Here is a 15,999-nt window from a genome sequence, read left to right as displayed (position 1 = left end):
AGCCTCAAAAAATACAAGTAATTGTATAGAGACTTAAAACTTCTACATGTATAAATAAACAAAAAATTAAATAGAGCAAATAGTCCATATAAAACTAGAATAAGTCCTTTTCATCATAAATGGACCCAAGTCACAAACAATTCACAAAAATCAGTGTAATTAAGAATGACAAGGGATATTTTACTTCACTCATGTTTAGGAAAATAAATCAATTGCTGCTAATCTACTAGACAAAATTTGAAAAATATATCATTGACAATGTGGAGTTAGCATCACTCATACAATGCCTGGTAAAGTTCAAAAGAGTTAGGTTCTCATGTGCCCAGTTCTGGTCTCAGTACATTACATACAACTGAGGTAGATGCTATTATTTCAATTTGCAGTTAAGGAAATGGGCCAGGAGAGGCTAAATAACCAGAACACAGGAACAGGGAGCATCAAGATTCAAACAGGCAAGGAATCCAGCAAATGCTCAGTAAACACGTATTGAATGGGCGTTTTTGGTTCTATCTTAGTACTATTTGGAAAAGTAATAGGCAAAGATTCACTAACCCCACTTTCTAGTAATATAATCTAAGGGTGTGAATTGTGGGGAGGATAAAACAACTATGAAGAAATAAAAGCTTGAGGCATAGGGGTGTTCAGTTCCTGGTTATTAGTGATGAAAAATGCTTAAAACCACAGTGGGGCAGCCTTGTCACAAATGACAATCATGAAGACTGCCACTGGGAGAAAATGCTTGTGACAGATACGAACAGGATGAAAACAAGGGGTAAAAAAAAGAGAAGAATGGAAATTTTAACACATTGACCACCACATTAGAAAGAAAACCTTTTTCCTTGGGGCCACTGTGTTTATTTTCTGTGCGTGAGTTATATGCAACTGTCAATATTAATTTTAATAAGAACCTCAACAAGAGTTTCACAAACCAACTGCAGGATTTTCCCCAGGGGGCCACCCATGTAACATGTAGGCTACAGTAGGGCAGCTCCCCATGTGGTTCCCAGCTGAAGAGACATGTGAGAGTTCCATAAGCTTCAATGAGGCCAGGGGCTCAAAACTAGCATGAGTTAAATACAACTCATATGGCAGTTCATGTGTTAAAATAACATTTTAAACTTTAGTATTTTCAACTACACACATTTTAAAAGACTCGAAAGAACACTAAGTTTTTCTCCCTACCCCCCAAAACACTTGGCTTCCATTTAATGAACTCTTAACCATGGGCCAGGCCAAGAACTATGCTGCCTTACCATTCTTATTTCGTTATCAGAGCAGCCCTATGATGCACTGTTACCACATTTTACCTAGGAGAAAACAAGACAGTCAGGAGAAACTCCCAGCCCAGAGCTACGTAGCTCATAGCTCAGTCAACTCGCTCCAAACCCGAGCCTCGGTCCCAAAGCCCGGCTGTCAGCACACAAACCGCAGGCAGTCTCCCAGGAAACCGAGCTCGTCCCGCCCCCTCCGGGTGCTCCCCGACTTCCGCTTCTGCGCACTGAGGCTCCGGAGGGACGCTGGCGGATATGGCTGCTTCTCGTTTACCCCCCGCGGCGCTAACGCTAAAGCAGGTACCAGCGGTTCTCTCAGCCTTATGGAGAAGCTTACCGAGGTCTGAGCTGCTCGATTCACCACCTCTCTCTCCACCCTACAGAGTGGGTCTCGGGGGCGACCGGAGCAGCTCGTGGGCTCCTGCCTCTGTGATTGGCCCCGGGCCTGGGGGTGGGGCTTCCCGCGGCTGGGCAGACGGGAAGCGCGCGCGGCTTCCTCCACTTGGCGCGGGAGCGAGAGGCTTGAATTTCTCAGCCCGACGCCCCAGCTGCCCGCAGGCCACGGTGAGGACCGCTCTGTTCTACAGAGCTGTGGTAAAGGGCAAACGAGATTATCAAAGCATCTGAACAACTGCGTTAATTTGGAAAAAGTGCTGTTATTGTGATTACAACTTCTAGAAGACCAACAGCCCCTTTTCTGCCTGGTAGTCAGCTTTTGATTTTACTGGGTCTTAGGTTTGACACAGGAGTAAGCAAACAGTCCAAATGAACTTCTTGATGCTTTCTTTTAAAAAGTTTTACTTTACCTTTTTGAAAATTGATGACGCAAGAGAAGTCGCCTGGTTATAATTTGATTTGCTTTTCCGGGCTGGTGAGTGTACAGTTTGTAACTGCCATTTCTCCTCCCCTGTGCAGTTCATGAGAAGGCAACAAGTTCTCATTCTCTACAGAAGGATTTTGCAGGCAATTCGGCAAGTTCCAAATGATTCTGATCGCAAATACCTGAAGGACTGGGCAAGGGAAGAATTCAAAAGGAACAAAAGTGCCACCGAAGAGGTGAGAAACAAGATCATGGTGAGGACAGACCCTGACTTCTCTGTATTGATTGCTAAACTTAAAAAAAAAAAAAAAAAAAATTCACCAGACATCTCGGAACATAAATGTCACTGAGCTGGTGTATCTTGATCGTTGCTTGTAAAATTACTGATTTTCCACTCACCTATGTTTTAAAATTTAATATTGCTGTATCTACACTCTACAACATCGCCTGACTTTTATGCTGTACGTTTCATATGTATTTGGAAAGCTTTTGGCTTTCCTAATACGCAACATTTCAAATTCCCAGTATTGGTTCTTGATTTTAACAAATAAAATGGTAGAGCTTGTTTAGGTAAGATAGTAACCAGATTTCACTTTCTTCTACAGGACACCATCCGGATGATGATTACTCAAGGCAATATGCAGCTCAAGGAGTTAGAAAAAACACTTGCTTTAGCAAAACCTCAGCTGTAACATTTTGAAGGATTTTAAAGTTTCCATGCATTTTGTTGACTTGGGCTTAACAGTGGGCAGCCTGAAGCCAAGTCTTGCTGTTTGTATGTACAGTATTTGGGCAAAATATCAGAAGATGGAGCATGGTATGACACAGCAAAGCACATCAGAACAATTAATTGCCTTAGAACTGAAAAACACCCTGAGTTTTGAAAATTTTTGACACGACAGCAGTTTTTGAAAGAAGCATAAACCACTATAACAATGGCCAGTTAACACATGAAAAGATGCTCAACACAATTAATCATCAGGGAAATGAAAACCAAAACCACAATGGGATATCACTTCACATCCACTAAAATGGCTATAATTAAAAAAATAACAAATGTTGAAGAAATTGGAAGCTTTGTACATTCTGGTGAGAACATAAAATGGTGCAGCCACTTTGGAAAACAGACTTATTTCCTCAAAAGGTTAAACATAGAGTTGCTGTATGATTTAGCAATTCTACTAGGTCTATAACCATCATTTGGCAATAAAAAGAAATAAAGGACTGACACATGCTACATATGGATGAATTCTGAAAACACTAAAAGGAGCCAGTCACAAAATATCACAAATTGTATGATTCCATTTGTATGATCCAGAATAAGCAGAAAAATTAGTGGCTGTAGGTGGAATGAAGAATAACTAGTAATGGGCGTGCGGTTTCTTTTCAGGGTGATGAGAATATCCTATGGTTAGATTGTGGTGGTGGTTGCACAACTATGAATATACTCAAATCCACTGAACATTTTTAATGTATGGCATATGAATTATATCTAAATAAAGCTTTATTGAAAAAACTTTAAGATGTATGACTGAGGGAGGGTATACTGACCCCAGGAGATACCCTGGAACTTTCTTGAAAAATCCTTCTGCACTATCAGGGTTGTTATGTTTTTCAGATGTGTCATGGTTTGATAAAAGACTCTCCAGAAAGATCATTACAGGGAATGTGACTCTTCATTGGGAAAAGAAAAGACAAAGCTTAATGAACACATTGATACACTTACCAAAAAGAAGAAGGAAGACTTTAAGCAACTTTTCGATGAAACTTTTGTGAATACCTTAACATCCATGTGGAAAGAAGAAAAAAAAAAAAATCCTTAAGGAAGATCCTCAGTGCGTTTGGTTCTCCTCTGGTGACAGGAAAAAATAGAGAACTTGAATACATGACAGACAAATACATCACAACCAAAGCTGACTTCAAGACACTTTTGAAAGAAACCAAATTTATACCATAATTCATTTAGCAGAGCTTATGGAAGATGCTGGGATCAGCAATCCCTCAAACTGAAGTTGTCTGTTCATCAACAGAACTAAAAGGCTAATCTAAGAATCTGACCAGCACCTGAAAGACAGACAAAACTTTGCAGAATGATAAAATGGTATCCAGTACTGGGCTATGTGCCAGCAGAGAGGCATAAACTGATGGTGGCATATGCTGCCGACCTAGATTGCCAGGGTCCACCCCCACCTCTCAGAGCCTCCAAGACTAATTCTGAGTACTCTTCCATGAGGGTAGTGTACTAATTCACAATGCTTGCATGAGCCAATTTTCAGGTTTTTATATGTATTAGTCAACTTCTATTGCAAAATGATCTATGATAACAAGCATTTACTTGAACATAGACGACTCTGGAAATATTTTTGTGTGACATAATTGATACACTCTAATATAGGCTGTGTTTAGTAAATCTAAAATCTTAAAAAAAATCATCCTTTTATGAGTGTGGAAGTTGGTGACTTAGTGATGTTGTTCCTGACCGTGGTGTACATAGAGGAGTTTTAAAGAGCGTATGTGGTTTGAATTTGCAAGATGCAGGTATCACAGACTCTAAGAAAACCTAAGTTGGGGTTTGTTTTTTGTTTTTTTAAAGCAGGTAAAACACTAAAAATTGAATTATCTTCCAGAGGCTAAGATTAGTGTGATGGATAGACATACTTTTACCTTCTTCTCTAAAGAACAGTTTGTTTTGTTCCCTTATATGCTTTGATTATCCCCTCTAAAGTCTTGTTTAGCCTAAGAGAAGATTTAGTTAGCAATTGCTTCTAAGGTGTAGAACCCACAGTCATTAAGATGTTGGCCAGAATAAAGCTGCTGGTGAAACATTTTATTCATCATGAAGTGATTATCAGTATTCTGGATTAGACAACAAATTACCTTCCTGGGTATTCCCTGAAAACTACTCCTGTTTGAATGTTAAAACTTTTGTTCCTAAAGCTTAATTTTCAGATGTTCAGTTTATGTATTTGAACAATCTTTATATAAGGTTTAAGTACAAAAGCTTTATAGCATAAGAGAAGTGGCTAAAGCTATTCATTATATAACATTAATTGTCCCTGTGCCATCAGGTTGGAATTTTTAAATTCATGGTACAAGCACTGCCATGGATGTGCATGCAGGGAGACAGGTGGTTTTCTGATAATTGTGGAAAGCAGAACATATTCCCTATTTGTATTAGTCATACCAGTGGACACTTGGAGAGAGAGAGAGACCCATGCTTACCTAAATCATCTCTGTTAGTGGACTCAGTAAGGAAAATGCTAGTAAAAACAAAGGGAAGTAGCCTACCTGTACTTTGAAAACAAATTAGGTTATGTTGAATAAGGACCAAACAAGATCAAAAGCAAATTGCCACTCTGCCAAACTAGAAATCTCCACAGGCTGTTTCCTTGCTTGAGCCAGGCATTTGATAAATTATATCAAAATTACATTAAATTTACTATTTTTGTTTACTGAAGAGAGTAAAACACTTTTTACCCACTCTTATTTGTATTAAAGCACTGTACTGTGTCTTACTTTGGTGTCTCATGGATTTAAGTTAATATCTTCACATCTATTTGACTTAATATTAAAGGCAAAGAATATTTCCCCTTAAAATTACAAATTAACAAATTGTTTTATTCATAAAAGATATCCTAAAAGGTCATTAGTTTAAGTGGTTTTGTCTTTTAAGTCTTACTTACTCGATTGGCTTTTATAATCCACACTTCACAATCATTTATTAGTCTAAAAGTATCATGTTATCCTGGCTTTTGCCTATCATTTAACTATTACAAATGGCATTCTGTCCTTCCCCTTTATCAAGTATTTTCCATATGGTAAACAGTTTAAACATTTGTTTAAGCTTGATCCAAGAAATCTTGCCACACTACAGCAGTTTTGTTGCAGTGCACCTGATCTCGACTTCAGAGCAAATATATTTACTTCAAATTATACTTTTATAGACACAAAGTAAAGTATAGCTGGGTGAAGGCACTCTTTCAGGGGCCAGAAAATTTGATCAACCACAACAAATGAAATTATAGACTAAACAAGGTATTCACACTTTCATTTTTTTAATAAGGAATTTAAGATCCATAGAGAACAAACAATGTTTAGTCCTTGGAGGAAACACGAATTCAAGGCGATAAAAATATTACATAGAAGACAACATGCCTCTCAAGTATATCAACATTTGACTCAAAAAAGAAGGTATAACATGAAAACATCACTTATTTTGGGGTCCCAAAGTCAAAAGACTGGAACTAATATATTCAATCTATCACATAGTATACTCAATGCAATAATGCACTAACAATTAAAAAAAACACCACTGCAATATTTATACAACTTTTGTGTGTTTTACATCATCTTTTCCCACAGCTATTGAAAGTTTCAGCTTCAGTTTGAAACATGACAGGCTATAAATTGTTAATGGGTCTGTTTCTTTGGAAAAGTACAATTGTGGCATTTATTTATTTTAGCAGATAGTTAAAAGGGAAAAATATAACACTGACCTGTAGCTAAGTTTTGACAATGACAAGTAGCAAAAACACAGTTGTTGAAAGTAAAAAGCTATTACATTGGTCTTAATTCAGATGTGGCCACCTCTCTGGGTTAGGAGGCTGACCCTGTCCCATTTCTTTGTCTCTATTGGTTTTCTCTTCAGAAGACAGACCTCCAAGAGACAAGATTCACGTAGTCGGTCAGACTAGGTCCATTCAACCTTTCTTATTTCCTCTCTGGTCTATTAATTGTGACTTTTTATTTTTATTTATTTTTTGGAGATGAGGTCTCGCTCTGTTGCCCAGGCTAGAGTGCAGTGATATCATCATAGCTTGCTGCAGCCTCTAACTCCTGAACTCAGGATCCTCCTGCCTCAGCCTCCCAAGTAGCTGGGACTACAGGCATCATGCACGACCATGCCCTGCTAATTTATTTTTTGTAGAGACAGGGTCTTGCTAGTGCCCAGGTTGGTCTCAAACTCCTGGGCTCAAACTATCCTCCTGCCTCAGTCTCCCAAAGCCTAACTGTGAATTTTCACAAAAGTATCCAGTTCACAATGATAAGCTGCTTGCTTCTGATGGGTATGAGGTATAATCAAAATATTCCTAAAAGCACTCTATGGTCTAGACTTGGTAATTAAAGTTTGTTTTCATGTTCAGCATTCTTGTCAAGGATACCTTGAGGTAACAGGAGATATTTTGATAAGTGAAAATATGTCCTGCTTGGAAGACGACTTACTGAAGTTCTCAAGATTTCATCTCTTCTTTGAGCTTTAGGCAGTTCTCATTACATTGACGTATATTGCAGAATGATTCTAAAGAGGTTAGTGATACCCTGTTTGGGAACAGATTTAGAAAACTGAAGGTACTGTCCCCAGCTCTACAATTCTGTGATTCTGCAATGGGAACAAACAGGAAAATGAAAAGAGGAAAGTGCCTCTGTATTAGCAATCCAATGAGTGTCTCCGGGAAAAGGACTGTCTACCTACCTAGTAGCTGAGTAACAAGACAAGCTCACAAATACACAAAAATCAACTTGACATAACATCAAATTTATTCCATATTCAGGTTCTGTAACAATGGCATACGTCTACTGAATTACTTTTTGGGGGGGGATGTCTGTATCCGTGGATTGTCACTCTAAAAAAACCTAAAACTGCGAGCTTGACAAAGGGACTAAAACATTGTTTTTCTTGGTGTTCCCATGTTAAGAAGTCATTATTTTCTCTTTGGCTCAATGAGCAGCATTTCATTTGCAATTGTGGACAATAGTTACTAGGTTCCTGTCTTTAGAGAAATAGAATTGAAATTTCTATGCACACATGGGCTTTTGAGAAGATGAATATAATCCCACATTCCAAGAGACAAGATGTTTGTCCAAAGTTTCAACATATCCAGGCTACTTTTACAACTTTGTTTCTGTGTTTATATTTCATTATGGGGCAAAGTCAAGTCTTCCGGGCTTCATGAAGCTGGGGAACAGTGGGGCCCAAGTCAAGTTATTGAATAATTTATCTTGACATAGTCACTCACTGCAGAGCAGTGGAAAGCTTTTGAGGTTCTTCAGGGATAGAACTCATAATACTTAATTCTTTCAAGAAATAGCCTTATTTCTTTATAAAACTTCGAATAATCTCAAATTCAGAAAGGTACTCTAAGATAATTGGGTTTGATTAGGAATAGGTTATTCCAGGTAATTGTTACATGAATGTTTTTCCAATTAATCTGCTTTAAAATAACTATGATTTTTGGCTAAAAATATAAAAATGATGATCAAAGGACTTGAACCTTTCTCATTGGAGCTCATTATTAACATTTCCAGTGCTGTGAGCAAATTATTCATTAAATAAGCTGACTTTTCAAAAAATTTTAAGATACAGTGGATTTTATGACATCATGAAAATCTCTTTCTCCTCAAAATCTGGTAAGTTTTCTCCTGGTTAAAATGTCAGCATTTTAAGAAATGAATTTGAGAAAGAGGGTTTAGCACACCTCAGAGTTAGCAGCTCTCTTACACAAAGACTCTTGTCTAGGCACAGCAGGTGTCTTCACATTTATATGAATGACTACTGGAGTTCACAAAGGGTTGATTTTTTTCTTACTTTTGACTTATATTATTACATACATCCTGAATTTTGGGGTTTAGGCTTACACATGATTCAGTTTCTTAGAGCAGTTTGCTTAATCTGAGCTTTTGAACTTCAGATGAACCTGGACTGAAGTTTAGAGTTTGTAATGAAACCTGAAACTAAGCAAGCTTCCCCTGGTTCTAGTTAACCGTTGAAGTCTTCATAACTTCAGGGCTTAGGAAGCATGTATCTGGCACGTTTTAGAAATTAGCCATTTTTTTACAGGCAAGTCTGCTATGTACACAATAATTGACTCCGTGGGCATACTATTCTACAGTTGCAAAATCAGAAATCCTCAGGAACCCTTTCTTCCACTTTCCAGGTGCTAATTTTCCTTCTGCACCCTAGTCCTCAGTTTAGCAAGTTCCTCTTCTAAACTTTTAATGTGTTCCTTCAGCGTAGCCTTGTCTTGCTGGGCTTTCTGACTGGCTTGGCTTCGTGCTTCCTCAATCTTCCTTTCATACCACTTTTCCATCTGGGTAGAAACAGCCTCAAAAAAATACTGGGTAAGCTCCAGAGCCTGGGAGGTGTCTCGAGTGTGAGGGGCAGTCTGCTCACTGCCTGCTGCTGGTGGCGGCTGCCCACAGGCGCTGCTGGCGGCTGGCTGCTGGGCTCGATGCCTTGTCTGCCCACTCTTCCCAGACTTCTTAGTTTGGGTGCCTCTGTTGACGCAGGGCCCAGCCTGGTCACACTTGGCTGCCTCGTTCAAGGGTAGCGAGGCTGTCTGGACCTTGACATTCCTCAGACGGGAGCCTGTGCAGTCGGAGGAGGACAGCTCCTGCTGGAGTCTGTGGGTAGCGGTGGCGTTGACAGCCTTTTCCTTGGGCCGAACCACCTGAGGAGAGCTGTCAGAGGCCGCCGCTGGACCCGCAGTCACCACTGACTGATCCACACCTGGTTTCAGAAGGAAAACAAGCATCAGAGCAAATCCACATTCACACAGTCTCGTGGCTGTGGGTCGGCGTGCGTTTGAGAGTTGTGGGAACCCAGTAAATCACCGGCATCCCCAACCACCCAACATACAACTTCTCCTCTGTGGTTTTCCTCACCTTTCTGTGCCTCCCGCCTTCCACTTCATCTCCCCTGATTATCATTTTGGTTTATTGGGGCTTTCATGAATTCTGTGTTAGCCACACCGGTGCCATCTAAGCCAAAAAAGTCACCAGCCTTTCCTTTAGCCTGCCACAATCTACCTGAGAAGGCTCTGGGTCCCATTTCCTGATGCCTACGGGTGACACAGCTCACCACGTGTCTCAAAGCAGAACTGGACATTTATCTATGAGAATGAACATCCCCATTCTCTAATCTCTGGGCCCATTCTATGCCACAGCCTCAGTGTACTAGTGGCTTGACCCCTGCTCCAATTTGGAAAGGACGTCCTATTGCTCACACCCAGAGCCCCAGGATGAGCACGACTAGTCCCTGCATGGAAATCTGCCCAGGGAGTTTCCCAATGTTGTTGGCACAAAGAATATAAAACCATGTTCCAGAGACAGCCTGTGCCTGTGGTAACACAAAACACCTAACATATCAAAATTCCCCATTGCAGCCTAATTACCAAGGCTCTGAATGTTCTCAAAATTATCAAGTGTAATCACTGTGGCTAATGTAAAGATGCTTTGCCTGAAGCATTTCTTATGTAGCACCTGTGGCATGTTCAATAGTGAACTGCTGTTTAATGAGGATTTGTATAGTTGGACAAAGGTAAAAGGCTGATTAGGGAGAAGAAAGGGGTAAAAGGCACAAAAGGCAAGGGAAAGAGCCCCACTGAGAGAGATGGTCACTCATCACCTCTCATCTTTGGGGTCCACACTGATACCATTAACACTGTAACTAAGGCAAGGTTATCACCGATCAACAATTTTTTTACTCATTCAAATATATATATATGGGCATTTAAATAAGAATGATTTATTACGGTATAGGGACTGGGTATATAGTTGTGAGCAACACATGGTCCTTTGCCCGACAGAGTGTACTCTACAATCCTGACTGCCCTCAGACACAGGAGAGAACAAGATCTGGGGGTCACGTTACCTTTGGACGGAAGGGCTCTCTCTGTATGTGGGTTACCTGTAGAGGACTCGCAAGTAGATGGTGTGGATTTAGCCCTGGAGGCCCTAGAATCTCCAGAAAGCTTCAGCTCCAGATTCTGAATCTTTAACATGCACCAGGTTTTTAATTCATCCACCAAAGACATCTAAAAACACACACGCAAATTAGTACACAAAAGAATCAAGTGAATTTGATAGATGGTTTGTGAATTAAAGCATCAAAGATGGACTTTTCCATTACAATAGTTGAGGATATCTTGACAAACCCCAAAGTTGTAGATTATCCACCCTCCCATAGGCCACAGCAGGCACCCAAGCAGAGAGTTATCTATAATCTTCATTAAGTGACTTACAGCTACCTTAACACCTCAACTACATCCAGAGCCACCCAAATCTTCCAAACCAAGCACTTCTGGCTGCTTAGAAGCATGAGTTCTCACTCACTCACAAGTACTCATTCCATGTCTATGGTCCTGGTTAGACAGTAACTCCCCGAGGGAGGAACTCAACCAATGGGCAATACTCAGAATTGGTTCCAGACGGAGATGACATTTTCCCCGGCATGTTCAGTCTCCACCTACTCAGCGTATTCAGCCACAACCACAGACACAACTCTAGGTTCCTTTCTATTACCCTCATTTCAGGGTTGTGGCAATGATATGCCATGTAATGCAGATACTTCTAGGGAGTCTCAGCTTTGGGTTCTTGGTGTGGTGACCGGCAGCTGCTGGTCTGTACCTGTCGTTTCTCTCCCTCGTGCTTCTCCAGGTCTGAGTGCTGCTGTAGGCGGGTTAGGCACTCCGTCCTCTCTGCGGAGAGCCGCTCAACCATCAGCTTGTCCAGGACTCGCATCTGGGATTCAAGGGGAACAGAGCACGTGACTGAGATGACCTAAGGACAGGCCCTGGTCTCTCAACGCCTGAGGAGGGCTTCAGGGGTACCCAGCAGGGGCCAGAAAACAAGCAGACTTCAACTCCTCGTTCTAGTCTGTTTTCACACAGTATTCACAGAACTCTGTTTTTTCAGAATTCCTGAGCATGGTTCTATGAGGCCAACGTTTCTTTCTCATTTGTTAAAGTCCAAGTGAGTCTAAGAGACTATGAATATGTAGTAAATAGACAGCTTGAGCCCGTGCAGACCTTGTAGGAAAAACAATTTTTATAGGCCTTGAAACATTCTCTCTAAGACTCTGTAAGGAAAAACTATCTGAAAGAATGGAGCTCTTCCCTCCCCACCACTCACCTTAAAAACTGTTAGCTATCACCCACGAGGCAGTGAAACAAGCTGAACACTCCGGGCTCTTATCCAGCTTTTCCAGTAAGCAAATATTTTTGGTGTGTCATTGGAAGTAGTCAAAGCATGTGTGAAAAGACCACGGAAGGAGTTTAAAGGATTGTTTCAGAGAACAAGTGATTGTCACCTTTTAATCGCATGCCCTTCTGGGGCCCCCTCATCTTGACAGTTCCCGGAAGGCCCTCACACCTGGCAGGGCCAAACTTTCACTGCTTTGACGAGGTCCAGAGAAAAGAAAGGAACTGTTGTTAGCGGGAGCCAGCCCATGAGGGCTCCCTGGTGAGCTCCTCCCCTGTCAGGGACATACATGGCATTTGACACCCAGATGTTCAAAACATGTTTAAAAAAAGAAACATCAGTTCTGGAGATGTGATGAGCACCTCCTGTTACGTCTCTCCAGTCCTGTGTTTTTCTGTGAACTGCTTTCCTCCTGTTTTTCAGGACTGGCCTTCTCATCTACCTCCTCATCCTTCCTACAGGTAGCTATTTCAGGAAGAGACACGTGTATACGTTGCCATGTTCACAGGTCAAGGTTGATCGGCTCAGGCTTGAGCACCTGACTCAGACTGGGCCAGAGTCCCTTCCCTGCAACTTGGAATTAGGACCAAGATTTTGCATCCCAATCTGTTACCTTCCTTGAACTAAAGCAAGGTTCTTGAGGTATCCCAGCATTCATCTAACACATTCCTCCTTGGGCTTAGGCTAGCTGAAATGGATTTTTAATACACAAAACAGTCTTAACTAATATATTACGGACCCAAGAAAAGATTTTTTAAAATGGGCTTTCTACAAAATACAGATATAGCAAATAAACCTTAAAAAGGCTCCACTTTTGCTGGGCATGCTGGCTCACACCTGTAATCTTAGCACTCTGGGAGGCCGAGGCAGGAGGGTCACTTGAGCTTAAGAGTTCAAGACCGCCTGAACAAGAGCAAGTTCCTGTCTGTACAAAATATGGAAAAATTAACCAGGTGTGGTGTCGAGCACCTGTAGTCCCAGCTACTCAGGAGGCTGAGGCAGGAGGATCACTTGAGCCCAAGGGTGGGGTTGCAGTGAGCTATGATGATACCACTGCACTCTAGCTGGGGAGACAGAGTGAGACTCTGTCTCAAAAAAACAAAACAAAAAAAGTTCAACTTCACTAGTAAACAAGGAAATAAAACTTGAATAGTAATATGTCCTTAATCAATATGGCAAAAACTTTTTAAAAATAATAATATTAAATGATGGCAAGGTTTGAGACAGAAACTCAGACACTGCTGCTGGGATATAATTTGCCAGTATTTATCAAGAGCCTTAAATGTATAACTTTGGACCAATTCTAATTCTGAGGAGTCAAAAGTTTATGCATATAAATGTTCATCATAGCATTATTTATAAGAGTGAAAAACTATAAGCAACTTTAAAATTCTAACAAAAAGGAATTAATTATGTTGTATTAATTTGCTGAAATATTATGAAGCCAAGGACCTAGGAAAATACTCATTACATAAAATTAAGTAAAAAAGCAGAAGCAAAATACTATTCTCTACATGTAGGAAGAGTACACCACCATTAAAAATTACACAGGCTGGCACAGTGGCTCACGCCTGTAATCCCAGCACTTTAGGAGGCTGAGCGGGGAGGATCGCTTGAGGCCAAGAGTTTGAGACCGGCCAACATAGTGAGATCTTTTCTCTACAAAAAATTTTAAAAATTAGCCAGGCGTGGTGGGGTGTGTGTGTGTGTGTGTGTGTATGTGTAGTCCTAACTACTAGAGAGTCTGAGGCAGGAGGATTGCTTGAGCCCAGGAGTTTGAAGTTGCTGTGAGCTAGGCTGACGCCACGGCACTCTAGCCTGGGCAATAGAGTGAGACTCTGTCTCAAAAAAAAAAAAAAAAAATCTATATCAATCACGCATTTATTACTAATTACAAAGGGAAAAATGTACCTTTATAATGGAGGAATATGGTGGTCACCAACTTAGCTAAATGATCAAACTTAACATCATTAATGAGACATTCTGTGCCTCCTGATGTGAGATAATTTGAAGTTTATACCATTAACTATGAAGTATTTGTGTGTGTGTGTGTGTGTGTGTGTGTGTTTGTGTGGAAGAGACAGAGTCTGGCTCTATCACCTAGGCTGGAGTGCAATGGCACAATCACAGCTCACTGCAGCCTCAAACTCCCAGGCTCAAGCAATCCTCCCATCTCAGCCTCCTTAGTAGCTAGGACTACAGTGACGTGCCACTACATCCGGCTAATTTTTTAATTTTTCTGCAGAGACAGGGTCTAGCTACATTGCCCAGGCTGGTTTTGAACTCCTGACCTCAAGAGATCCTCCCGTGTCAGCCTCCCAACGTGCTAGGATTACAGGCATGAGCCACCACGTCCAGCCTATGAAACATTCTTATCAGAAATATTTAACCTGAACCTAAATACACATCTAGGCCAGTAGTTTTCAAACTTTAGCACATACCAGCATCACCTAGAACTCTTCTTAAAACACAGGTTGATGGACCCCATCCCCAAAGTTTTATTCACAGTTAAATTAAATTAAATGCAGTAGATCTGGAATAAGGCCCACGAATTTGCCCTTTTTTCCCCCTACAAGTCCCCAGGTGATTGGATGCTGCTGGTCCAGGGACCATGATTTGAGAATCACAGTTCTAGACCTAACTTAACTTTCAGTTTACACAAACACAAGGATAGAGGAACAAGTTAAATAACACCATAAAAACCCTACTAGACAAATCTAGAATAAAACATGAAACAGCTGGCCTGGATGCTTTAAAAAGTTTATATCAGCCAGGCATGGCAGTGTGTGCCTATGGTCCCAGCTACTTGGGAGGCCGAGGAGGGAGAATCATTTGAGCCTGGGAGTTCAAGGTCAGCCTGTGGCAACACAGCGAGACAACCACCTTCAAAAACCAAAAACTGGACAAAGTTAATATAATGGGGGTGAAGGCAGAAGCCAGACTCAGGGCTGTTCTAGTTTAAAACCTAACAGTCCAATGCACAAAAGTGAACCTTCACTGGATCCTAGACTGAGATTAAAAACAAAAACCAGCCATCAAAAGAAAATAAAACATTTTAAAACAATTGAGAAAATCTGAATATGGGCTGGATATTATGCAATTATTAATTTTCAGGTGTGATAATGGTATTGTGGTTACAAAGGAGAAAGTCCTTATTCTAATTCTAAGCACTCCGTAGAAGTCCCCTGTCAGAGCAGTTTGCAACTAAATCTCAAACAGTTCAAGAGGAAAAAAAGAGGGGCGAGACAAAGCAAATATAGCAATATATTAACAACTGGTTAAATCTAGGTGAGCGTATACAAGCACTCATTACCTTATCCTATATGTTTAACAAAGTAAAAAGTTGGGAAAAGAAAAAAACTATAGACATGATTATTCTAATTTTATATGCCATGGGGAAGGGGTGTAGGGAACATCAACATATAAAAAGACTGTAAGAAAATATGTCCCAATATTAATAGTCCTTTTTCATCACAGTGGGCTTATAGGTGATTTATTTTCCTTTTTAATTTTTTTAATTTTTAAAATGGGGATATCTTACTTTTATAATCAGAAGTAATTTAAACATGTTCTTAAAAAAAATAAACACACTTTAACGAAACTACATAAGCAGGCTTCTTCCCTGACAGCCCACTGGGCACTCTCGGGGCGGAAGGGTGTGCGAGAGCCAGTCTCCCCCCGAGCTCACGCTCTGCCAGAACACCTTGCAACTGACCACTCACTTGGTGCTGGGTCTTGTTCTCCATGTGCCCCAGCTTTGTATTCATTTTATCCTGAACCGCCCCCAGTTCTGCTTTTATCTCCTCCACGGTGGCCTCCAGCTGGTTCTCCAGCTTGTTGATCAGAGGTTCACATCTACAGCCATTGATTGGGGCCTGAGAGGGAAACAGAAAAGCAATCAATCCTTTGTTCGTTCCTTTGACAATTATG

At 40.8% G+C, this 15,999-nt stretch overlaps 2 protein-coding genes across 5 annotated transcripts in view; one reads left to right on the top strand and one right to left on the bottom strand.

The window, feature by feature from the left end:
- Window positions 1-1,526: 1,526 nt before the first annotated feature.
- LYRM2 (LYR motif containing 2) lies at window positions 1,527-3,849 on the top strand. Its single transcript, XM_069488331.1, has 3 exons — window positions 1,527-1,571; window positions 2,187-2,327; window positions 2,697-3,849. Exons 1-3 carry the CDS (start codon window positions 1,527-1,529, stop codon window positions 2,781-2,783), a joined length of 273 nt encoding a protein of 90 aa, XP_069344432.1. The 3' UTR covers window positions 2,784-3,849.
- Window positions 3,850-9,022: 5,173 nt separating this feature from the next.
- Window positions 9,023-15,999, bottom strand: part of ANKRD6 (ankyrin repeat domain 6) — a 60,773-nt gene continuing 53,796 nt past the window's right edge. For 2 of the 4 annotated variants that reach the window (XM_069488211.1, XM_069488213.1), the window contains 4 exons: window positions 15,792-15,944; window positions 11,497-11,610; window positions 10,778-10,904; window positions 9,023-9,598 (listed from right to left, as the gene is read on the bottom strand). In XM_069488211.1, coding sequence (XP_069344312.1) covers window positions 9,030-9,598; window positions 10,778-10,904; window positions 11,497-11,610; window positions 15,792-15,944 — 963 coding nt within the window. In that variant the 3' untranslated portion in view covers window positions 9,023-9,029. The remainder of the gene's footprint in view (window positions 9,599-10,777; window positions 10,905-11,496; window positions 11,611-15,791; window positions 15,945-15,999) is intronic. The other 2 variants (XM_069488212.1, XM_069488214.1) reach the window with 1 other exon arrangement.

This window comes from Eulemur rufifrons, chromosome 15, assembly GCF_041146395.1.
Source record: "Eulemur rufifrons isolate Redbay chromosome 15, OSU_ERuf_1, whole genome shotgun sequence".
NCBI classification, from domain to species: domain Eukaryota; kingdom Metazoa; phylum Chordata; class Mammalia; order Primates; family Lemuridae; genus Eulemur; species Eulemur rufifrons.
The sequence above is the reverse complement of the archived record's forward strand: the minus strand, read 5'-3'. Positions and strand labels throughout refer to the sequence as shown.

Bases quoted from the DNA above. Each gene is read 5' to 3' on its own strand.
- LYRM2 (XM_069488331.1), top strand. From the start codon at position 1,527: ATGGCTGCTTCTCGTTTACCCCCCGCGGCGCTAACGCTAAAGCAG. The intron at 1,572-2,186 runs GTACCAGCGGTT...TCCCCTGTGCAG, and splicing joins CGGCGCTAACGCTAAAGCAG to TTCATGAGAAGGCAACAAGT. The intron at 2,328-2,696 runs GTGAGAAACAAG...TTTCTTCTACAG, and splicing joins ACAAAAGTGCCACCGAAGAG to GACACCATCCGGATGATGAT.